The sequence below is a fragment of the Salvelinus sp. IW2-2015 genome, linkage group LG1, assembly GCF_002910315.2.
Source record: "Salvelinus sp. IW2-2015 linkage group LG1, ASM291031v2, whole genome shotgun sequence".
Taxonomy (NCBI): domain Eukaryota; kingdom Metazoa; phylum Chordata; class Actinopteri; order Salmoniformes; family Salmonidae; genus Salvelinus; species Salvelinus sp. IW2-2015.
The window spans coordinates 49,586,722-49,612,211 of record NC_036838.1 but is presented as its reverse complement, the minus strand read 5'-3'; the positions used below and the strand labels follow the sequence as shown (position 1 = coordinate 49,612,211).

The following is a 25,490-nucleotide window of genomic DNA, read 5'->3' as shown; positions in this document are numbered from 1 at the left end:
AGTGGTTTCCTGTCTGATAACGTTGAGGGAGCACTGAGCACGCCAACCTGCTGAGTTGATACAATGTTGCACTTCACTGCACTAGCAAGTCAAGACAGATAGACAGATAGACACGATAGTAGAAGATAGATAGATAGATAGATAGATAGATAGATAGATAGATAGATAGATAGATAGATAGAGATAAGATAGATAGAATAGAGATAGATAGTTAGATAGATAGGAAGATAGATAGATAGATAGATAGATAGATAGATAGATAGATAGATAGATAGATAGATAGATAGATAGAGAGGCAGGCAGGCAGGCACAGTAGAGCGATGAATGTGATTGAAAGAACCTGAATTTTCTTCAGGATATTTTCTACTGTTTTTATTTGTCGCTTTACCCCTATGTATTTTACTTAGTTGACGATGGAAGTTGTTGGCCTAGTGCTGCATTGGCCTATAGGCTATCTCTGAACTCTGTGTTAATTTCTTTAGCCTATAAACTATAAAAATAAAGGGAGTCGCACACTCCATATATAAACTCTCAGTAATTTATTGGGTAAATCACCAATGTTTCGGCGTGACTCTCTTTATTTATATAGTTTATTTGTCATTAGTCAGCACCTCCACACAAAATACGTTTTCTGGGTGTGCGCCAGCTCATGTTTTTTATTAATTTCTTTAGCCGCCAATGGATCACGGTGTATGAATGTGTCAATTTGTCAGAGGCAGGTGCTCTTGCATTAGTTGAATTTTAACTTTTAGATTTTTATCATTTTAATTCAGATTTTTATGATTAACCACGTAACAATAAATTTGAGAAACAAAAACGTTATTATTGAAATGAAACTGTTCCACGAAAATGTGCATATACAAATAATCATAACTTATAGGTAGAAATGGCGGGATAAATTGTAAGCTTCCCCAAACTTGAAACTCACGAGCTGCCTATGGCCTTTATTATAACACCCATCAACAAAATTTGTGAAAGCGCGTGCACACAGGAGGTCCCGTGAAAAAAATGGACCCGCCTATAGGAATGAAATGCCTGTCCAACTGATTCGTTCTGGCGACGGCCCTGCAGCAGAGCTGTACCGGACACAGGAAGATGTAGTCCGACGTGAAATGGCACTGGGAGACATGGAAATAAACATCTTTTTGTATTTACTACTGGTATAGCAAGCAGTATTTAATGTCTTATTTTTGTATCTTGTGCAATATCACTACTTTAATATGCAAACTCCTTGGTGTGTGAATTGAAGTTGTTCCTAAAGTAATGTCTTATTTAATAGGGACAGAACTTTTTTCCACATGGGAGCTTTATTTTGTATTATTTAGCTTTTAAATGAAATAGGGACCTGTTGTTAGACTTCACATATGGAAATGACTCCATGTAGAATAGCAGTTGGTCGGACAGATTAAGTTACATTTATTGTTCTGGCCTTTCTGATTTTACTTGTTTTATTTCTTTCAGAAGGTTGCATAAAAAGTCTTAAATGCACTTCATAAAGATAGTATATTGTCTGAGAGCAAGTATAGGTCTTGTTTTCAGTTTCATTTCTGCAAATAAGATTGTGTCCTATCTTGTACTATTTTATGGTATTTGCTTTCTTATGTAAAACTGGCATTTAAAGCTTTTAGGATACTTGCTTTTCTTCATCCAAACAAATATATTATGTAAAATGTCATCGTGCTGTTATGTGTTTATTAATCATATTTCCACATTGTCTTGCACTACATATTATTAGCATCTGTCATCCAGGTTTATCCTCTTGTAATTATAACACCTGTTATGTGTGCCATTTGTCCCGTTAAGACGTTTTTTGGTTCTGATTTACTACTTGTGACAAAGCCACTATCTTTTTCCTTTGTTTTATCATTCAGCGCAAATTTCTGTTCTCAATTCTGCTGTTTATTTGATATATGATTATTTATTGGTTTGTATTGTTGTACTTTAAACATGTACATGCATTATGTCGCTTAAGCCATTGTTTTTTGTATAGGGACCTATGTTTTCAGAAAAGTAATGTGGAATTTAAAAGCAGTGTTACTGAAAATGAATGTGCAGAGGACTAATTTTAAAGATTTAAGCACTGTTAGAATTGTAAAATAATGTAGAATTGTCTAATAAAATATATGTCATTCTCCTTTACATCCACCACTGAATCTTGTCACTACACTGTATGCTACTGGGCTACCGTATGAAGGGAAGCTGTAGTCCAGTCTTCTCTTTTCCCTCTGCTCACTGTGTAAATGGACAGTCTTGTAGTCCATTGTAAAATCTAGCTGCAAAGGTCAGAGAGGTAACTTCCCCACATTTTTCACCTACTTATGCAGTGTCTGCTTCTGTTAAAGAAATATTACTTTATTTGTAGTCAACTCTTTGTAAGTATTGGCACAAATATTGAAGAATTTATACACAGTATATAGTATATGCGGATATGCTGGTGCACAGACGAGTGTTGGAGATTCATATCCTCCTCTCAGGGTGACAATTTAGTTATTCAGAGAAACGGAGCATGTTAAATAAAATATGAATAGACTTGTGCGTGTCTGTAGACTCGAGAACATCAGCAAGTTTACAGAGTAACCAAACGCAAAGGCACAAAAGGAGCGTTTAATTGTCCAGCTTCATCGGTGGACTTTCCTGCAGTATTTTCCACATACCTAAGGTTTATTAAACAGCAGTGGTGGAAAAAGTACCCAATTATCATACTTGAGTAAAAGTGAAGATAGCTTAATAGAAAATTATTCAAGTGAAAGACACCCAGTAAAATATTACTTGAGTTAAAGTCTTTTGTTTTAAATAGATTTAAGTATCGAAAGTAAATGTTATTGCTAAAATATGCTTCAGAATCAAAAGTAAAAGTATAAATCATTTCAAATTCCTTATATTAAGCAAACCAGATGTCACCATTTTCTTGTTTGTTTTTTATTTACGGACAGCCAGGGGCTCACTCCAACACTCAGACATCATTTACAAACAAAGCATTTGTGTTTGGTGAGTCCGCCAGATCAGAGGCAGTAGGGATGACCAGGGATGTTCTCTTGATAAGTGTGTGAATTTGACAATTTTCAACCTCCAAAATTACTGACACCCTTGATAAAAATGAACAAAAAATGATGTATACAATAAATAATACAAATACTGAGCTACAGTGCCTTCAGAAAGTATTCACACCAATTGACTTTTTTACACATTTTGTTGTTACAGCCTGAATTTAAAATGTCACTGGCCTACACACAATACCCCATAATGTCAAATTGTAATTGTTTTTCTTTTTTTTTCAAGGTGCACCTGTGTAATGATCATGCTGTTTAATCAGCTTCTTGATATGCCACCACTGTCAGGTGGATGGACTACTTGGCAAAGGAGAAATGCTCACTAACAGGGATGTAAACCAATTTGTGCACAATATTTGAGATAAATAAGCTTTTTTTAAACTCATGAAACATGGGACCAAAACTTTACATGCTGCGTTTATATTTTTGTTCAATGTAAGCACAGGAGTAAAAATGCTCTTAACAGGTCACATACTAAGTTGCATGGACTCAATCTGTGTGCAATAATAGTGTTTAAAATAATTGTATAATACTGACTCATCTCTGTACCCCACTCATACAATTATCTGTAAGGTCCCTCAGTCGAGCAGTGAATTTCAAACACAGATTCAACTACAAAGACCAGAGGGCACCTATTGGTAAATGGGGGGAAAAAACATTGAATATCCCTTTGAACATGGTGAAGTTATTAATTACATTTTGGATGGTGTATCAATACACCCAGTCACTACAAAGACATAAGTGTCCTTCCTAACTCAGTTGCCGGAGAGGAAGAAAACCACTCAGGGATTTCACCATGAGGCCAATCATGACTTTAAAACAGTTACAGAGTTTAATGGCTGTGGTAGGAGAAAATTGAGGATGGATCAACAACATTGTAGTTACTCCACAATACTAACCTAATTGACAGAGTGAAAAGAAGGAAGCCTGTATAGAATATTAATATTCCAAAACATGCATCCTGTTTGCAACAATGCACTAAAGTACTACAAAAAATGTGGCAAGGCAATTAACTTTTTGTCCTGAATGCACATTACCGAGTACCACTCTCCATATTTTCAAGCATAGTGGTAGCTGCATCAAGTTGTGTATGATTTTAATCGTTTTGGACTGGGGAGTTTTTCAGGTTAAAAAAGAAACAGAATAGAGCTAATCACAGGCAAAATCCTAGAGGAAAACCTGCTTCAATCTGCTTTTCACCAAACAGCTTTCGGCAGGGCAATAACGTAAAACACAAGGACAAATATACACTGGAGTTGCTTACCAAGAAGACAGTGAATGTTCCTGAGTGGCCGAGTTAGTTTTGACTGAAATCTGCTTGAAAATCCATGGCAGAACTTGAAAATGGTTGTCTAGCATTGATCAACAACCAATTTGACAGAGCTTTGAATTTTGAACAGAATAAAGAATATTTTCTCCAGAAAGACTCACAGCTGTAATCGCTGCCAAAGGTGCTTCTACAAATAATTGACTCAGGGGTGTGAATACTTATGTAAATGAGATATTTCTGTATTTAATTTCAATATATTTGCAAAAATTTCTAAATAGATGTTTTCACTTTGTCATTACGGGGTAGTGTGTGTAGATGGGTTAGGGGGGGAAAACGATGTAATCCATTTTGGATTCAGGCTGTAGCACAACAAAATGTGGAATAAGTCAAGGGGTATAAATACTTTCTGAAGGCACTGTGTATTGTATGCTCCAAAAAATTGGGAAATTGTATTCTTTTTTGGTAATACAATTGCTCAGAGAAATAGATTTTGTTTAACAAGTTATATATTTTTGCTCTCAAAAAGATAGGTGTGATATAATTAGTGACCCTCACAAACTTCTACAAATGCACAATTGAGAGCATCCTGTCGGGCTGTATCATCGCCTGGTATGGCAATTGCACCGTCCGTAACTGCAGGGCTCTCCAGAGAGTGGTGCAGTCAGCCCAATGTATCACCGGGGGCACACTGCCTGCCCTCCAGGACATCAACAGCACCCAGTGTCACAGGAAGATCATCAAGGACCTCAGCCACCCAAGCCACAGCCTGTTCACCCCGCTACCATCTACAAGGCAGAGACAGTAAATGTGCATCAAAGCTGGGACAGAGAGACTGAGAAACAGATTCTATCTCCAGGCCATCAGACTGTTAAACAGTCACTACTAGTCTTAGTCACTGTTCTAGCCGGCTACCACCTGATAGTCTACCCTGCACCTTAGAGACTGGTCACTTAAAAAATGTTTACAAACTGTTTCACCTACTTCATGTATATCAAATAGAATAAAATATGAAAAGGTATTATATAAATGATATGTACTCTACTCTAGTCATTGCTCATCCTATATACTGCTGTACACACATTTTCTATTCATATTCTGTCCATACTGACAATACACACCATTATTTGTATGTACAGTGCCTTCGTAAAGTTTTCCGACCCCTTGACTTTTGTTACATTTTGTTTTTTCCGTCATCAATCTACACACAATACCCCATAATGACAAAGCAAAAACAGGTTTTTAGACTTTATTAATTTAGAAGAAAAAAAAATGAAATATTACGTTTACATAAGTATTCACACTTTGTTCAGTACTTTGTTGAAGCACCTTTCTACTCAACAAATTGGATGCAGTCTATCACAGTGCCATCCGTTTTGTCACCAAAGCCCCATATACTACCCACCACTGCGACCTGTATGCTCTTGTTTGCTGGCCCTCGCTTCATACTCGTTGCCAAACCCACTGGCTCCAGGTCATCTACAAGTCTCTGCTAGGTAAAGCCCCGCCTTATCTCAGCTCACTGGTCACCACAGCAGCATCCACCCGTAGCATGCACTCCAGCAGGTATATCTCACTGGTCACCCCCAAAGCCAATTCTTCCTTTGGCTGCCACAGCACGATGCGGCCACCACCATGCTTCACCGTAGAGATGGTGCCAGCTTTCCTGCAGACGTGACATTTGGCATTCAGCTCAAAGAGTTCAATCTTGGTTTCATCAGACCAGAGAATCTTGTTTCTCATGGTCCGAGTCCTTTAGGTGCCTTTTGGCAAACTCCAAGCAGGCTGTCATGTGCCTTTTTACTGAGGAGTTGCTTCCGTCTGGCCACTCTACCATAAATGCCTGATTGGTGGAGTGCTGCAGAGATGGTTGTCCTTCTGGAAGGTTCACTCATCTCCACAGAGGAACCTCTAGAGCTCTGTCAGAGTGACCATTGGGTACTTGGTCACCTCCCTGACCAAGGCCCAAGGCCCGATTGCTCAGTTTGGCCGGGCGGCCAGCTTTAGGAAGAGTCTTGGTGGTTCCAAACTTCTTCCATTTAAGAATGATGGAGGCGACTGTGTTCTTAGTGACCTTCAAAACTGCAGAAATGTTGTGGTACCCTTCCCCAGATCTGTGCCTCCACACAATCATGTCTTAGAGCTCTACAGACAATTACTTCAACCTCATGGCTTGGATTTTGCTCTGACATGCACTGTCAACTATGGGACCTTATATAGACAGGTGTGTGCCTTTCCAAATCATGTCCAATCAATTGAATTTACCACAGGTGGAGTAGAAACATCTCAAGGGTGATCAATGGAAACAGATTCTCCTGCGCTCAATTTTGAGTCTCATAGCAAAGGGTCTGAATATTTATGTAAATCAGCTATTTCTGTTTAATATTTGCATTTCTAAAATCCTGTTTTCACTTTGTTAATATGGGACATTGTGTGTAGATTGATTAGTTAAAAAAATATATATATATTTTAGAATAAGGCTAACGTAAAAAAAAAAAAAAAGTCAAGGGGTCTGAATACTTTCCGAATGCACTGTAAACATATTGTAATAAACTATGGAATATTTTGAATAGGCTAATGGATTCCAAATTAGAGACCTGGTCTGTTCTATATTTATCTACAGTGGCGGACTGGGACCAAAAAAAATCAACCTTGGCATTTCTAATATTGAGGCCCCCAAACCGGACAACCCCCCCCCCCACCCCCCTTAATTGCCAGATAATGATCAGTTGGAGCAACAAAAAAACAAGTTAGACAGGCCCACTGGGCTAAAAATGGACCAGCCCATCTGGTATTTGCCCAAAATGTCAGATGGCCAGTCCTCCCCTGTTTATCAACCTTCTAATCTAGGTATATTGTCCAGAAATATCATACTACAGTGTAAGCCTACTATGCTATTTGTAATTATCTGCCATGAAAATATCTGTTGTCCTTGCTGGGAACATACATGTGTGTGGTGTGTGGCCACTAGGTAGACCGGCACGCTCAGCTCTATAGTGTATGACGTCAGTGGCAGGGAGCTGGTTTCGGTTCGCGTGGCCATGTTGGAGCTCAACGTGACAGCTCAGTGCAGCAGGTAACAAACCGATCAACAAAATCATCCATCTGCAGGTGCACGTGTAGACTCAAATTATTAATGTGTGGAAACCGTGTCCACTCTGAGCCTATTGGCACATGCGAGAATACAGAGCAGCGTGGGGAAAATAAAACATTAGGTTATGCACCACACCAAATAACTATTCCCACGGGGCATTACAGTTTTATATAATAGTTTACATATTGACTGTAGTCTACTCTTAGGTTAGGTGGATTGGTTTATTAGGAATTATTGTCATGGACACAGGCAGGCCTATATAGGCTTTATCTAAACCTAAAATTGAAAACCTACTAAAGATAATACTTAAAGAGAAATATATGAAATACTATTTTCACATCATGAAGGAAAAAATAACATTCATAAACATTTTTGTTTTAAATGGGCAATTTGCAATTGCTACATCCATTTTTGGACGTATACATTAATATACATTACTTTTGCATTAACATACTTATACATATGTAGGCCTACCCTTTGATTTTTGAAGAATACAGCTTATAAATACCTGATGAGTTTAGTTCAACTGTGGAATACCCCATCACAACCCAACCGATAAGCTTGTTTTACTCCAATGTTTGTAAACAATGTAAATGTAAACAAACACTATATAGCCTCAAAACATGGTTAAAACTGTAATGTTATAATGGATGGTCAGTTCTTGCATTAATAGCTCTGTCTATGAATTTGAGATTGGTTACATTTCTCCAGCCCCATCCCTCGTTTTTTTTTTTTACCGTTGTTATTGCTTCTACCGATAATTGCAGATTTTAACCCTCACACTGACTGACACAAGTTGAATATGTGAGGCTACACGCGAATGAAAAGTTATATGTTCTTCCCTGCAAATTTTCTGTGGATATATTCTCAATTGTGATAAAATTAAGCCATAGAACCGGTAGCTTACCTTCTCTCCCCTATAAACCACTATTCTGCATATGATTATAGAATAACAGGTATGTGATAATGCATCTATTGTATCTTAATTCTGACACTTCCTATAATAACTTTATATATGCCATGTCATTATTATGCATATGAAAGTTGTACATGGAACAGAAGCCGGAATGTAGAACATACAGTAATAACAAAGAGTAGTCTATAAGGCTAAGTGTGTAAGGAATTCTGCCCTACTTTCTATATAGTAAACATATACTTGCACGTTCTGCCTAGAGTTGTCTTATGTTCTCGTAGCATGGTGGTACACGGGACACAGCCTGCTAGAATAAGAGGGAGGGCCATTCTCGTGCAGATCCTCTAACTACAGAAATGGGTTGTACTCTAGATGGCTTGAAAGCACCGTCCGACACGTGAGGCTCATGTGACGGAGGTAGATCAGCTCTCCAACGGAGAGACGTGTCTAGTCACAGGGTTTATTTAACACGTAGACCAAACCACCCCTCTATCACACATTTACCCGGGAGTAGAGCATCTGAACTATTGCTGTGCTTGGATCTCAGAGTGACAACATCACATTGACAGTCTCTGCAAAGCAATAGCCTGATGAAATAATATTCTTTATAGAAAAAGTGTTCACTATTGAATAGAATAACATGACAATAATTTTTGCAATAAGAATAAACTACATTTTTTCTCAGATGACAATATTAGCTGAATATTGAAAGACAACTGAAGCCTAGTTTTAAGATTGAATTGTTTGGAGACCAATATTTGGATTTCATAAAGACGCAAAATGGAGAGGATTACAAGTGCGCAACCTCCTCCTTGTATGGCAAAACACCAGTCGCAGGAGATGGCAGACATGCAAGGGTAAGCCCCCAGAAACAGCTTACAATGTATGCATTTTAACACTGCAAAACAACATAGTATTCTTATGTAAATAATAATTTTAAAAAACAATATAAGCATGACTTCTTATCAATATTTTCTATTATTTTTGCCCTATAGAAAGGATTTCCCAAAGTACGTGTACAAACACCGAAAGGGAATGAAGCGCGTGGAAGACAGTAAGGTATGCTTATGTTCTTTACTTATTAAAACATTTTGTACATCTTAGATTTACTTTTGTCGGCAATTTATTATTTATTATACCCTATTGAATACATTTTACACATTGACTAACAAATGTACTTTTATTTCTCCCACAGGAGACATACAAGTTACCCCACCGATTGATTGAGAAGAAAAGACGTGACAGAATCAATGAATGCATTGCCCAACTGAAGGATTTATTGCCAGAACATCTCAAACTCACAGTGAGTACTAATTTAATGTGTAGCCTACTACTACTGACTGTGTAATAGGAATGCAAAAGCGCCACCTGGTTGTTCATGATTAATTTGTTTGTCCAAATCATGATTCCTTAATCCAAAAATGTTGCCTGTTATGACAAAGGCAACGTATTATTATATTTTTTTTCGTAATGTAAATAACTTGTTTATTATTATTACATCAACACTATTTCATATTATCCGATTGAAAAGTTTGGTTAATTGTAATAATTGAATTAACTGCCTACGCATATTGCCTCAAACCCTTTCAAAACAATTTACATAAACAATATGTTGATAAACTATGTCTTAAATGTACTGCATTGCGTTGGTGTGTGCAGATTGCCTGCCTCCCTACCCTGTGGCAGTTTGTCTTCTGTTCAGCTGCTAAAACTGTTATATAAGAAAGATCAACATGCTTATCAAGGTCTTCCTGTTTTAGACTCTAGGCCATTTGGAGAAAGCTGTGGTGTTGGAACTCACCCTGAAGCATGTGAAAGCCCTGAGCACTCTCCTGGAACAGCAGCAGCAGAAAATCATTGCATTGCAAATCAGTAAGTTTGATACCTTGAGTTCATTTTATTATGGGCTACACTCTTTTTCCCCGATCAATAGTATTACTTATTATTGACAGGCCATACCATCGAGACGATGCTGCTCAATCAAAGCTAAAATTGTATCTTTCCCATTAAGAAAGAAATAAAACAAGTAACCTTTTTCATTGCCAAAACTGTAGCATTATTAAATATGAACCTAATACCTGATATTACTTTGTTTCTCTCAGGTGATCAGAGAAGTGTCCGCTCAGAGAACAGTGAGGAGATGTTCCGCTCTGGCTTCCATGTCTGTGCTAAGGAGGTCCTCCAGTACCTGGCTAACCAGGGGAGCAGCAGAGACCACCTGACCCCCTCTGAAATGATCAGCCACCTCCACAAAGTAGCATCAGAGGTGCTCCAGGGTCCATTCAGCCCCCGGTCCGAAGAGCCCACCCACAAACCCATCGATAGCATGGAGAAGCCTGCTGGTCAGATGCCTAAGGGCAAGGAGGGTCACCACAAGAACTTTGTGTCTGTCATTCAAAGGACATACCCCCACGGACATGGAGAGCAGAGTGGCAATGACACAGACACTGACAGCGGCTATGGAGGGGAACACGAGAAACGGGACCTCAAGGCCCAACGCTCAAGCTACTACGGCAAGGAGGGGGAGCTCAAATATGCTCTGGCTGAGAGGATGGCAGGAGGTGGCGTCAAGCAGGAGGGTGCCGAGCCCCAGGCCAAGAGGTTAAAAGCTGACTACTCAGAGGACGAGTCTTCCTCTGGGCAGGTGGTTAGCAGCCATCACAGCTACATGAGCTTCTCCCAACACCAGACCCCCCTCTGCGTGCCCTTCTACCTCATCCCCCAAGCAGCTGCATCGTGGCCCATGATGGAGAAGTGCTGGTTCCCAGGGGGCATGCCCTTTTTGTACCCGGGCATGAATGTCTCAGCAGCCAGCTTGTCTCCAGAGAAAATACCTCAAAATTTAGTAATGTCTCCCAGGGCAGGTTCCCCGACACTCTACCAAGCACCCATGGACTCACCAACCCTCCTCCAAGCTTTAAAACAAGCCCCCCCATGAACTTGGAATCCAAAAACTGATACACTTTTGTGTTTGCACCCTGCTCTATGAATGTTTGGGGTTGAACGGATCGCCTGCTGGAAGGCGTCTAGGTTAGCAAGGACAAACACGAGAGCACCAGTTTGTCTCCCTCAGCAACAGCAGCCCACACTCTCCCTTTGAGAGCAAACAACAACTGTCACACACAAACCCGGTGGCCACAACCCTCCAAACCAGCCCACAGATCAACCTTGGAGCCAGTTAGCACTGAAGCTCTGACCCTATGGAGGCTCACAGATGACCTGTTGCAAGACTCTGAGTCACTGTGAAGAGCTGGTCAACACAAGGACATGACAAAAGTGGTTAAGAGAGGGACTTACTGTGGGGATGGCTTCCCTGCACTTGTGTTGAATGTCAGAGTTAAACCCTGACTTTGATGAGCAGACAGCACAGCCCCCAGCCATTCAGACCTGCCCTTTGCACACACACCGGTCTGTATTGAATGTAATAATTTAACAAAACCCCTGTAGATGCTGCTTGAGGTTCTATGTGATTTAGACGTGCGACCGGAGGATCCACATGTTCTGCATCTGTAACTGCTGAAACTGCAACGGACCCGCCTTTAGACCAGAACGCTACCAAATACGTCTCTGGTTTATGTTGACCAGGGTTGTCACAAAATCCATTGCTCCCTCTTCACCCACCAAGTGTACCCTACCTTGCAACTAAATGGACTCCACTGGATTTTCTTCTTTAGAAAAAGTCCAGATGGTGTCACCGGACCTGATATGTGTCACTCATGTAAATAGAGGAGTGATGCATTCAGTTATGCATTTTAGTTTTGAGTTTGTAAGTCACTACCATTCGTGCAAGTAGTTCTTGTGAGGTAATGTCTTGTAATTATTTTGTTTATACTACTTGTACATCTCTATTTTTGATACATGACCTACAGAGTGTATTTGCATTGTAACTAGAGGGAGGGAATTTTAGATGGCCATTTTGCTGTTTGCCAAGAGAACGTGTACATAGCATTGTGCTAGACCTGATTTGCATCATGCTCATTATTCATTTCGGGTCTGGTCAATTTCTGGCCTGATCTTTTGCTTAAAGCAGACAAATTATGGCAGATGCCAAAATGTATTTGTATCAATTATTGAGGCTGTGGCAAAGAGAGGAGAGTGAATGTAATGCTACAGCAAAATGTTCGTTTTGTATAGGATGAGGTACTTGGGATTTTCATTTTGGGACATAACAGAAGGTTGCTTGTTGTACATATTTTGTCTATAAAGTATTGTTTACATAAAGTTTTTTTCTGTGGAAATAAGAGTTTGGGTCTGAATCTTGGTAGAACACTAGCATGTTGCACAGCAATGCAACCCAACCTTGCTTCTCATCATAACATCACATGCTTACATAACATTAACACTCACATAACCCAGGCAGCAGTCAGGGGCAGACTGGGACCAGAAATCAGCTCTGGCATTTCTAACACACCGGCCTATTTTTTTCCTAGAGGCCCCCACAACAGCCCATTTTTTTCCTCGAGGCCCCCATTATTAGACAGATAATTATCATTTTGTGCAACAACAAAACAATACAAGTTAGACAGGCCCACTGGGATAAAAATGGACCAGCATATCTGTGCCAGATATGAAAAAAAAAAAAAGACAAGACATGAAAAAAAAAAGAAGACTTGGATTTAAGCAGTTTGCTGTAGGTAACTATACATTTACAATATCATGTTCCACATGACACAAACAACTTTATAGGGATTCTATAACAGACTGATAGGATATTATAGTATGACTACCTGAGATTTTTGGAACTAGTGGATTGATTGATATAATATTTTTTTGATTAGTCGTCATCATATTAAGGATAGCCTAGTCAAGCAACTGTAGGCTAATATTCAATAATATTTTGAGTGATTGTAAGTTTTATCAGTTAGAGGAAAAGTTCTGTGATAACGTTTTATATAGGCATATGCCTATTCATCAGAAAATAAGAACTAACCAACAGAACCAATATAGGCCTACCTGTTTTAGGCTTATAGCCTTTTTTTCTACAGCATGTGGGCCTATTCCTAAAGCAAAAAGATAGGTAGCATAGCCTCCGTCAAATAACCCCAGAGAAGCATAACCTATCTTCCAGCACCAAACTGGACAAGATCAGGATAATGTGCATAACAAGTGCGATGGAGACATTATAGGCTGCTGTACTTGTTGAAGTCGAATTGCAGTTCCCATTGCTAATGCTGGTCAATCTGAATAGTGCAATAGGCTACCAGTTTATCATATCTGTTTACCTGTCCCACCGTTAATGCATTAACTGCATTTTCAGTGCAGTACAGTTGACTGTTAAAGAATACCAATGGAAGAGACAGCAATAATCTCAGACTGGCATAACGCATAGCCTATCTTCCAGCACCAAAATGGACAAATGTGCATAACAAGTGTGATGGATCTAGCTATATTAATGTATTCTTTATATTTTTTTAACATTAAAGGCTGCTAAAGGCTACTTGTAGTTGCATAGGCAGTGGAACCTTACAGCACACATAGTTAATTCATTGCAAATGCTGGTCAACCTGAATAGTGAAATAGGCTATCTGTTTAGCATATCATTAATGGCTGCCCCACCATAAAAGGACTGTAGGTCATGGTAAGCGCCACTGCGCTGTGAACATGAGGCACGTTTCTCCCAAGGATTTATATATATGCTCGATGACTGACGAGCGCTCTTTTAAACAATTTTTGGAAGCTATAGAAATGCATTTATTAATGTCTACATTTGTTTTTGCCATTTTTAATGCATAGTTTTATATTATATAATGTGAGCTAAACATATTTTTTTTTTGAATAAAAATATATATACAAAAATAATCCAGTCCCTATAAGGGTTTTAAAATAATAGAAGCAAGTTACAAAAATAAAAATAGAAAATAATTGTGAAAAAGAATATACAAAAAAACAAATAGTACAAACAACAACAAAAAAGGTGAATAAGTGGCTATATTAAACTAGTATAGGCCTGAGTGCATATTGCCTAATAGGTATAGATGTAGGATCTTAGTTTGAGCTAGTCTCCTACAGAAAGAAAATAATCTTGCCGCAACAGGAATAGGGAGTTATTATGTGGATTATAGTTAATGGACATTTTTGTAGCAGTTGATACATTTTTCGGAAAGGAAAATCAAGTCTGATATTTCTAAGTGGAAATTGCAAACTTTAGAAGCCTTTTTAAATCTCAAATACACTAGAAAGTTATCCTGCAACAGTTGTATAGGACCAAATAAAAGAATCGAAAAGTGGCAATACAATCTATAATAATTTAAATATAGAAATGTCAGGATTTATTTACCTTTATTTAATCAGGGAGTCACCATTGAGACGAGTCTCTTTATTACAAGGGAGCTCTGCATACACAATTTCATAAAATACATAAGAAGACAGTAGCCTATCCTCTGAGAATGAATAATTAAACGAGACGCTCAATCATGATCACAACAGTGACCCTTGAAGTCAGATTTTCTAAATCACAATACTAACTCGCCATCTTGCGGTGAAAAATAAGACCTACACGTAATGTTGATTGAGTCTCGAGACACAGCCGTCATGGTCATATGACAGCTGGTATGCTACTTCCTGTAGACATACTTTTGTTTGTCCGAACGGAACAGCTGGCTGGAAGCGGATAGAACCATATCATTAGGAATTAATAGGATCTCTATGAATAGAAGTTACTGGTCTTGCTGTATTACTTTTGTGTTCAGTGGCACTCATCAAGATGCTGGCGCTAATTAACAGACTTTTGGACTGGTTTAGGTCTCTCTTCTGGAAAGAAGAGATGGAGCTCACGTTAGTTGGACTTCAGTACTCCGGGAAAACCACCTTTGTCAATGTGATATCAGTAAGTATAAGGATTTAATTACCACACCACATTAATAAAAAATGCTCGTATTGACATGCTGGTGTTGGATAGGAAGAGACCACGAGCCGCTGGACTGTCTAGCCCAGCTAGCTAGTATGTAAGGAACCTGTGTGCTTAGTTAAGTTGGTTAGCTACCATCTGAGCTGATTCACTGTTTGCTAACATAATGCTATGCTAGCATAGCAGTAAGTACAGGTGCTCTGCAGTGTCATCAGCTAGCTAGCTAGTAGTAAGTACCCGACTCAACTCCACGATTTACGATGGAGTTGAGTGGCGACTACTGTGAGCGGACTGTAACTCCGACGTAAAATAAAAGTAGGTTTTATATATGTTTTTACAGATTTCTGCGCCCAAAGAATGTCGTGTGTAATTTGGCTATTTTTGTGCTGAAATCAGTAGTTTTTGATGTGACGTTGGTTGGAGTTCAGTTTAATCGGTTACAGTTATAACGTTAGTAGTTAGTAAGCAACATGATTGGCTAACTTTATCCATAAATAAGACTACTTTATCATGTAACTAGCGTTAGCTATGTCACACATATTCTAAAGTCAAATCCGTTCATTAATTTATCCAACTCTCATGGCAACGCTGGAGTTAAAATATGTAACGTTAGCAAGCTGAGGGGCATCACCTTTTTTGTTTCTGGAGTCAGCTAATGTTGGCTAGCTAGTTAGCATGGCTAAAGCATAACAAACCGTTCATCTGTCTTTGTCATCACATTAAATGGACAGTCAACATCACTCAAGTTGTAACGAAGTGTGACCATTTGAAATGATTAAACCCACAGTCCTTTGCTTTGGCCTAAACCACAAAGTAGCTTGCTAGCTATAGGCTAGGCCCTACTTCTGAGAGCTGAATCATGAGGCTAGCTAGCAATTTTTTTTTACTCCAAACTGTACAATTCAACTTGAGTTTTTTTCTGGCAGCCTTCTGCTGTTATTACATCATCCAAGTGAGATGAAAAGAGTCAGGTTTAATTCATATCAAGGGGAGTGACTGCCTCCCTGCACTGATACAAGTCACATGGAAACATAACATCAACAGTTAGGCCTATAAGAATTGCACTGTTTACAGAACTCCGAGACCAGATTAACATCCTATCTAGGCTACCTGTAAAATGTCACTATTGTATTAAGTCACTGTTTAAAAGTGCACACTACATAGTACTTAAGGGTATTTCAGAACGTGGAGTTGGTTCACTTTCTCAGACCATGGCTCTGTTCAGTTGACCTACTGCTGATTAGGCTATATTTCCCTCTCCACAAGCCTAGCCTTATCAAATGTGTCCCAATATCCATATTTGCTCTTTGGCAATATACTTGTAGACAGGCAAGCAAGTAGAATTCTGGGCCTGATTTGCCAAGTCATTAAAACATTTTTTTTTTTTTACATTTAAGAACAAATTCTTATTTTCAATGACGGCCTAGGAACAGTGGGTTAACTGCCTTGTTCAGGGGCAGAACGACAGATTTGTCAGCTCGGGGATTTGAACTTGCAACCTTTCGGTTACTAGCCCAACACTCTAAACACTAGGCTACCCTGCCGTCCCAAATTTAGAAGGACTAATAGTGTTGCACAAGGAAAGCAGGTCCTTTGTTTTCCCTAGTTGTTCCACAATGTTGGCTTTCTGCCCCATGCAGAAGCACACTTGGTACAGTTACTGTCCCCCAAAAGAAACTTAGCCAATTCATACACTATATATATACAAAAGTATGTGGACACCCCTTCAAATTAGTGGATTTGGCTATATCAGCCACACCTATTGCTGACGGGTGTATAAAATCAAGCACACCGCCATGCAATCTCCATAGACAAAAATTGGTAGTAGAACGGCCTTACTGAAGCGCTCAATGATTTTCAACAGTGCACCGTCATAGGATGCCTCCTTTCCAATAAGTCACTTTGTCAAATTTCTGCCCTGATAGAGCTGCCCTGGTCAAATGTAAGTGTTATTGTGAAGTGGAAACTTCTAAGAGCAACAACGGCTCAGCCGCGAAGTGGTAGGCCACACAAGCTCACAGAACGGGAGTGCTGAAGCACATAGTGTGTAAAAATCATTTGACCTTGGTTGCAACACTCACTACTGAGTTCCAAACTGCCTCTGGAAGCAACATCAGCACAATAACTGTTTGTTGTGAGCTTCATGAAAAGGGTTCAGCTCGAGTGGTGTAAAGCTTGCCAACATTGGACTCTGGAGCAGTGGAAACGCGTTCTCTTGAGTGATGAATCACACCTCGCCATCTGGTGGTCGGACAGATGAATCTGGGTTTGGCGAATGCCAGGAGGATGCTACTTGCCCGACTGCATAGTTACAACTGTAAAGTTTGGTGGAGTAGGAATAATTGTCTGGCCCCTTAGTTTTAGTGAAGGGAAATCTAAAGCATACAATGACATTCTAGACGATTCTGTGCTTCCAACTTAGTGGCAACAGTTTGGGGAAGGCCCTTTCCTTTTTCAGCATGTCAATGCCGCTGTGCACAAAGTGAGGTCCATACAGAAAGGGTTTGTTGAGATCCGTGTGGAAGAACTTCACTGGCCTGCACAGAGCCCTGACCTTAACCCCAACCCCATCGGACACCTTTGAATCAATTGGAATGCCAACTGCGAGCCAGGCCTAATTGCCCAACATCAGTGCCCAACCTCACCTTACCAGAAGAAGGGCAGCTGTTATAGCAGCAAAGGCTGGACCTACTCCATGTTAATGCCCATGATTTTGGAATGAGATGTTCAATGAGCAGGTGTCCACATACTTTTAGTCATGTAGTGTGTGTGTGTCCATCACAGGTTGGTGGCACCTTAGTTGGGAAGGACAGGCTCGTGGTAATGACTGGAGCGGAAAGATTGGGATGGTGTCAAATGTATCAAACACATTATTATTATTATGAGCTGTCCTCTTCTCAGCAGCCTCCACATTATCAAATCACATTTATTTATAAAGCCCTTCTGACATCAGCTGATATCTCAAAGTGCTGTACAGAAACCCAGCCTAAAACCCCAAACAGCAAGCAATGCAGGTGGAGAAGTACGGTGGCTAGGAAAAACTCCCTAGAAAGGCCAGAACCTAGGAAGAAACCTAGAGAGGAACCAGGCTATGAGGGGTGGCCAGTCCTCTTCTGGCTGTGCCGGGTGGAGATTATAACAGAAATGTTCATAGATGACCAGCAGGGTCAAATAATAATAATCACAGTGGTTGTCGAGGGTGCAACAGGTCAGCACCTCAGGAGTAAATGTCAGTTGGCTTTTCATAGCCGATCATTCAGAGTATCTCTACCGCTCCTGCTGTCTCTAGAGAGTTGAAAACCGCAGGTCTGTGACAGGTAGCACGTCCGGTGAACAGGTCAGGGTTCCATAGCCGCAGGCAGAACAGTTGAAACTGGAGCAGCAGCACGGAGGTGGACTGGGGACAGCAAGGAGTCATCAGGCCAGGTAGTCCTAAGGCATGGCCCTAGCGCTCAGGTCCTCCGAGAGGGATAGAATTAGAGAGCATACTTAAATTCACGCAGGACACCGGATAAGACAGGAGAAGTACTCCAGATATAACAGACTGACCCTAGCCCCCCGACACATAAACTACTGCAGCAAAAATACTGGAGGCTGAGACAGGAGGGGTCGGGAGACACTGTGGTCCCATCCGACGATACCCCCGGACAGGGCCAAACAGGCAGGATATAACCCCACCCACTTTGCCAAAGTACAGCCCCCACACCACTAGTGGGATATCTTCAACCACCAACTTACCATCCTGAGACAAGGCCGAGTATAACCCACAAAGATCTCCGCTACGGCACAACCAAAGGGGGGGCGCCAACCCGGACAGGAAGATCACGTCAGTGACTCAACACTCAAGTGACGCACCCCTCCTAGGGACGGCATGGAAGAGCACCAGTAAGCCAGTGACTCAGCCCCTGTTAGAGGCAGAGAATCCCAGTGAAGAGAGTAACAGACCCACAACCTGCTTAATTCATGACCCCAGATACCAAGACGATTTGAAGTCTAGGCATATGTATTGGCTTGACTTAAGAATGTACTTTACAGTAATTGTTGGATACTCTAGTCTGAGTAAAGAGGATAATTACCAAAGAGGCTTTGCAATAGCAGATTGGAATAGTTTCCCCATGCTTGAATTCATCACAAGAATGCAGCACTTTTTCACTTAGTTGTGGTCAGGTGACCTGGACGTGGTCAGGAGCTGGACAAAGCTGCGCTGTCACCCACCCCGTAGTCAGCAGTACGACACCAGCCACACAACTCTAATGCAGTTTTTTTTGTATATTTTTGAAATCCCTCTGTCTGCCTTGCTACTCAAGTGTTTGTATAAAACTATACTGATGGCAATGGTGGCTGTCATTGGACTTTTGTTCTTCTAGAGCTCATTCCTACAGTCCCCTTTGGAGCAGACATGGAATACCCCTCTCGATCTGTTGGTGTTACATTTTTGCGAGATGGTGCTTGTGAACTCCCTCCTGCACTAAAAGGGAACTGTGAATGTGTGTCATTTGACCAGGTGGCCAGGAAGGCACCACAATAGAACCAGATGTTATAGGCCTCATTTGGGGGGAATTTGGTTGAACCTCAGTGTCACTTTCTTCCTGTTTTAGTTCTCACATCTGAAAGTCCAAACCCTTCAGCAATTTTGATAAGCTAATGTGCCAGAATATTTTTGCAATTCAATTTTAAGTGTACTTTTATGTGTTCTAAAATGTTACATATTTTCAGTGTCTGTAATATTTGAAATTCTAAGCATAGCCAAAGTTGTTTTGAGGGCATTTTGGAAAAATGGTCATGCAACTGACAATGACATTATATAGAGCATCCCAAAATTGTTGTAATCTTTTTAATTTCTTTCGCCTTATAATAGCCTCAATGTAGAGACAATATCGTAGAGACAATCATACCCCTTTACATCTCTGTGACCTTTAACTGACCATACCTACATTTTATGGAGTCTTTGATACCATAATCGGTAGTGAATTTTGTTGGCAAACGTCCTTCAAATGTTCCAGGCTCAAGCCTGGCCATCAACTATCCCCCAAATCTGCAATAATACATTTGGTATTTTTGAAATTGCTGCTCAATGTGTAGACAAATTTCTGTGTCTAGCTTTGTGTGCTAAATGTCCACATCGCCGATAAAGCATTCCTCATGTCCTAAGTTCACTTTTCCTTGTTTTGGTTTCTCACAGTCTGGTCAGTTTAGTGAAGACATGATTCCCACAGTCGGCTTCAACATGCGGAAGGTTACCAAAGGCAACGTGACGATTAAGGTAAAGGTTTGCCATTCAACTCTGCTCTAATTGCTGTCTGCTGTGCATCTCTCTGGGAACGGTAGGGAAAGAAGAGTGTCTGTGCAGTGTCCACATTGACCTACTGTCTGTCTGTATTGTGTCTACTGTGCAGATCTGGGACATAGGTGGACAGCCTCGCTTCAGAAGCATGTGGGAGAGGTACTGTCGAGGAGTCAATGCCATTGTGTAAGTATCTGGACCAGAGTAAGCCACCTTACGGCTCCACTCTAACCATAACATGCTACTCTGTATCAACGTTTGCTGTGGTCAGTGTGTGTCAATGCCAGGACTGTTTCCTCTCACCAATGTCTCTACCTGGTCTCATATGCCCTTGGCTCTGAAATGCAGGCTCCTACCCTCTCAAACTCTGTGGTTCCTGCCCTAATTTGAACCAAAAACACTTAGCGCTGCATAAAGATATGCTTTTTTATGGTCTACTTTAGCAATCACGCTGGGTTCAGGAGATGATATTGTTATCTTTTCAGGATGCATTTAGTTTAGTAGTCGGCCGTCTGACTGTTCTTCTCCACCATTTTCCTTGCTAGCAGCTGCAGCAATTGGAGATGGCATTTTCATGTTTTTCGTCAACTGTCTTTTTTTGTGCTTTTCTAAGTCATCAATCCATATGACTAATATCTTAGAGAAGTAGTTTTCAACAATATTTGCAAAATGGCATTGGATATTTATACTTAATAAAAATATAAACGCAACATGTAAAGTGTTTGTCCCGTGTTTCATGAGCTGAAATAAAAGATCCCAGAAATTTCCCATATGCACAAAAAGCTTATTTCTCTCAGATTTTGTACACATTTGTTTACATGCCTGTTAATTAGCATTTCTCCTTTGCCAAGATAATCCATCCCCCTGACAGGTGTAGCATATCAAGAAGCTTATTAAACATGATCATTACACAGGTGCACCTGGTGCTGGGGACAATAAAAGGTCACTCTAAAATGTGCAGTTTTGTCACACAATGCCAGAGATTTCCCAAGTTTTGAGGGAGCATGCAATTGACATGCTGACTGTAGGAATGTCCATCGAGATGTTGCCAGAGAATTTACATGTTGATTTTTCAACCATAAGCCGTTTTAGAGAATTTGGCAGTACGTCCAACCGGCCTCACAACCGCAGACCACGTGTCGCCATGCAAGCCCAGGAACTCCAAATCGGCTTCTTCACCTGCGGGATCATCTGAGGCCAGCCACCAAGACAGCTGATGCAACTGAGGAGTATTTGTCTGTAATAAAGTCATTTTTGGGGGGGGGGGGAATATTCTGATTGGGTTGGCCTGGCTCCCAGGTGGGTGGGCCTATGCTCTCCCAGGACCGCCCATGGTTACGCCCCTGCCCAGTCATGTATCTTCCATAGAGTAGGGCCTAATTTATTTATTTCAATTGACTGATTTCTTTTATATGAACTGTAACTCAGTTGCATGTTGCGTTTATATTTTTGTTTAGTTAAAATATAGTCTAGTTGAAGCTACAGCCTCTTTTTCGCTGGAAGTCTGGATTCATTCCCTATGGCGATGCTGATCAGTGAGAAAATGCAATGCTACTGAATGCCTTTGAACTTTGAGTTTTATATATGTTTTTTATCCATTTGCATATGGATCTACTAGACTGAATGTTTTGAAAAACCGGCGTCTGAGCATTGTTTTTGTTTCTCCAGTTACATGGTGGATGCAGCAGACCGTGAGAAGGTAGAGGCCTCCAGGAACGAGCTCCACAATCTGTTAGACAAGCCTCAGCTACAAGGCATCCCTGTAAGTCAGTTATTCAGTCAAATCTAATGCTATATCAATCCCAATGAGTGGCCGGTCAGTGACACTTATCTTCCTTGAGTTCTTCAGACCCAATGTTCAGCACATCTTGGTTGACCTTGACCCATGCCATACATCACCTGGAGCATCCAATGACTCCAATCAGATGCATTTGATCATCACTCCTAATTGGCAATTACGACCACTAATGGTTTAAGTTACTTAGGCTAAGTGGCATTGGAAGTGCTCAATTTTGTACCCAGCCAAGATTTTTTAATTAGATTTCAGTTTCCAGCCCAGCAGCTTGCCAACTGACAAGACAATGTTTGACATGCTGACTCTGTTGCCTTCCAGCTTGCCAAATAGGGGTTGTCTTTTTCCACCAACAGAGAAGGTTCTGTAATAGCAAAGAGGTAATGCAAAACGTATAGATTATCTGTCCAGAAAGTGTGATGTATCTGCAGTAACGGGGAAGGGCAGCCCAGTGGGATTGGCTCTGCTGAGAAATCTGAGTCACAGAGAGAGATGGTCATAAAGCCTGCTCTGTCTCCATACACCCACTGACCGCTCTTCTCTTCTCCTCAGGTTCTAGTGCTTGGTAACAAGAGAGATCTTCCCAGTGCGCTTGATGAGAAGCAACTCATCGAAAAGTTGTAAGATACTCTGTTTCTCCCTGTTCCCTGAATTATCAATTTGTCATATTGGTCAAAATGAGGACAGACATGTTAACCTATATATCCTTCATTTGTATATGATCTTGACAGTGTAATCTTCCCAGGGGTAATGAAATGGCCATGACTCCAATAGGAATACCACATTTGAACTTTTTGTAGCCCATTTCTTGCTAACCATTTATCTTGAGTACGTTTTTTACGGATGGCTGGTTGATGCGAGGTTGAAGAAAGAAATACTCTGCCAGGTCCTTAAATGCTTTTTTATCTTGGCATGGTTTAGAAGGACTATTACTTACATACTCCACATCATTGGAAGGTGATAAAAGGACATTTACTGTATATTTAATTCACCTAGACACTTTTATCCTGTATACAATCAAGGTATGTGTATGTGTACACAACAACAACAAAAAGCACCCCAAAAGTAGAAGAAACCAAAGCACTTACTGATTTAACTCTCTACAGGAATTTGTCAGCCATCCAGGACAGAGAAATCTGTTGTTACTCTGTTTCCTGCAAAGAGAAGGACAACATAGGTGAGTAGTAGTGTGAGGGAGGCAATTCACACAGCCACTACCAATGATCAGTTTTAGCATTTCTAATTCAATTAAGATGGAGTGCTGTGCTTATGCTCATTCTTTTAATGTTTTTGTCCCCTCTTTGTAATACATAGTGTCTTCTGTTTTGCAATAGTTTTGTGATTTTTAAATATCTCTGCAATGATGTGATAAAGTTTTATCCCATCTTCAGATATCACTCTGCAGTGGTTAATCCAGCATTCCAAGTCTTGAAGGAGCTGAGAGTGTAGGTCCAGCCTGCTTCTGTGAGTCCTCCTTGCTGCCTCTGTGAAGTGGTTCTCTACCGCCCTGTCTACTCTCAACCCACCACCACATTCTGCACCGTTTGTGTAGTCTTCAATTCACCACCACAACACCAACCACTGCTTAGTCTTTCAGTTGTCACAATACTGTGATGAAGGACAGCGGAGAGTACCTGCTCATCATACCTGTTTTCAGTGGAGAAGTTCTACGTGTTTGTGTCCATCCTTTGGTTTTAATGCTACTAACTGGGTTCAGGGAGTCTCATGACCTCCCAGCCCACTGGCATCATATCAGTTTGACTCTGTATTTAGGTGGTGGAATCCAGTCTCTTCATTCAGTATCTACTCCAGCTCAATGTCCCCATTTGGTGTCAATGTAATATTGTTTGATTGTAACTAAGGTTTTTGCCAAAACACGTCGCATGTGTGAATGCCTTTATATCCTGACACACTGTGATATATATATATATATATATAATGTACGTTAATTGATTTGCTGGTCAATGGACATATTTAATGATGTATTTTATGAAGTGGCTTACAGTTTACATGACAAATGGAAAGTAAGACTGTATGGAATGCTGTAGTCTGAGCTCAATCCTAAAAGGGGTCTGCAGAGTTTTAAGTGCCTTCTGCAAAATCTCTTTGATTTCTGGAGCAAATTAGCGTTCCATGCAAAAGATGATCATCACACCATACAGATATGCTGTACATAATGATCGTTTTGACTTTTGACCCACGTCATTTACTTAGTTGTCTCTGGACATGTTCATTCAACTCTGTAGAATCCCACGTTATTTAATGCACTTGTGTAAATATGCTTCAATAATGAAAAGTCATTGATGTAAATAGGATGAAATGTAGCTTGATTTGAAGGGGAAGCAGAAACACGGTAGTTCTCCACATTTTGTGAAAGTTGAAGAATAATAATGATACTTTTCAGATTCTAACTGCTTTTTGAGTGTCTGTCTCATTGGTTACTCTTGAATTTCAAGCCCACAGAGGGTCATATAAGGGTCATATAATTCAATTGATCAGAAACCCAGCCAGTGTTACTCATGGAGGAAGTTATGGCAGATGGTGTCACTCAATTCCTCACAATGACGGTCAGTCTCCCTCATCTGTTGTCTGAGAGTTTTACATGGATGCTTTGTCATCTCTAAGCTTTTGCTTGAATAATTATGTATTTTGTGAAGCCTTACTGATCCAAGGAAAATGCTGCAAGCCACAAGATGTCACCTGTCTTAGTTTCACATGTTATATTAAAGAGTCATTATCAGTTCTACAGTGAGTAGACAATTATTTCTTGAAATGTTCTCCAATTGTGACCTTATGACACGCTATAGATTTCAGAGTTCTTTTCTGAATAGAAAGGTCTTGTGCTGGCCGCCTAAATGTTTTATGGACATATTTTTTTTCTGTGTAAACACGACTAAAACTAGATACAAAGTATATATAAAAGATAATGGACCTATAGATTTTTTWAAAAGTTCATCTTTGAGAACTAACAACATTTTGGGAATTGCAGGACATTTGCTTTAAAGTGGCAAGTTTTCTCTCTGCCCCATGGGAAGATGTGTAGAAATGCAGGAAATTTGCTTTAGAGGCCCTCAATGTCAGTTTGCTACTGTACATAGGGCAATGCCCCACCACCAGATTTTATTCTGTCCCTTGAAGACAGTAAATTGTTCACTGCACTCAAATGTGAAGTGCTTAAAATACTAAAATATCCCTGCTTTGCTGCTTGTACAGTACTAGCTATTCTGCACCTCATCTAGTTTG

General features: G+C 40.3%; 2 protein-coding genes across 2 annotated transcripts; both read left to right on the top strand.

Annotated features, from left to right (window-relative positions):
* The first annotated feature begins 8,814 nt into the window (after window positions 1–8,814).
* Window positions 8,815–11,831, top strand: LOC111969320 (class E basic helix-loop-helix protein 40). The gene is made up of 5 exons (XM_023995369.2): window positions 8,815–9,181; window positions 9,320–9,383; window positions 9,520–9,627; window positions 10,085–10,196; window positions 10,427–11,831. The coding sequence occupies exons 1-5, from the start codon at window positions 9,105–9,107 to the stop codon at window positions 11,260–11,262; spliced, it is 1,197 nt and encodes a 398-aa protein (XP_023851137.1). The 5' UTR covers window positions 8,815–9,104; the 3' UTR covers window positions 11,263–11,831.
* Window positions 11,832–14,874: 3,043 nt separating this feature from the next.
* Window positions 14,875–24,990, top strand: LOC111969310 (ADP-ribosylation factor-like protein 8B-A). Its single transcript, XM_023995357.2, has 7 exons — window positions 14,875–15,150; window positions 20,354–20,434; window positions 20,568–20,641; window positions 22,124–22,217; window positions 22,800–22,867; window positions 23,354–23,424; window positions 23,639–24,990. Exons 1-7 carry the CDS (start codon window positions 15,028–15,030, stop codon window positions 23,677–23,679), a joined length of 552 nt encoding a protein of 183 aa, XP_023851125.1. The 5' UTR covers window positions 14,875–15,027; the 3' UTR covers window positions 23,680–24,990.
* The last annotated feature ends 500 nt before the right edge of the window (window positions 24,991–25,490 follow it).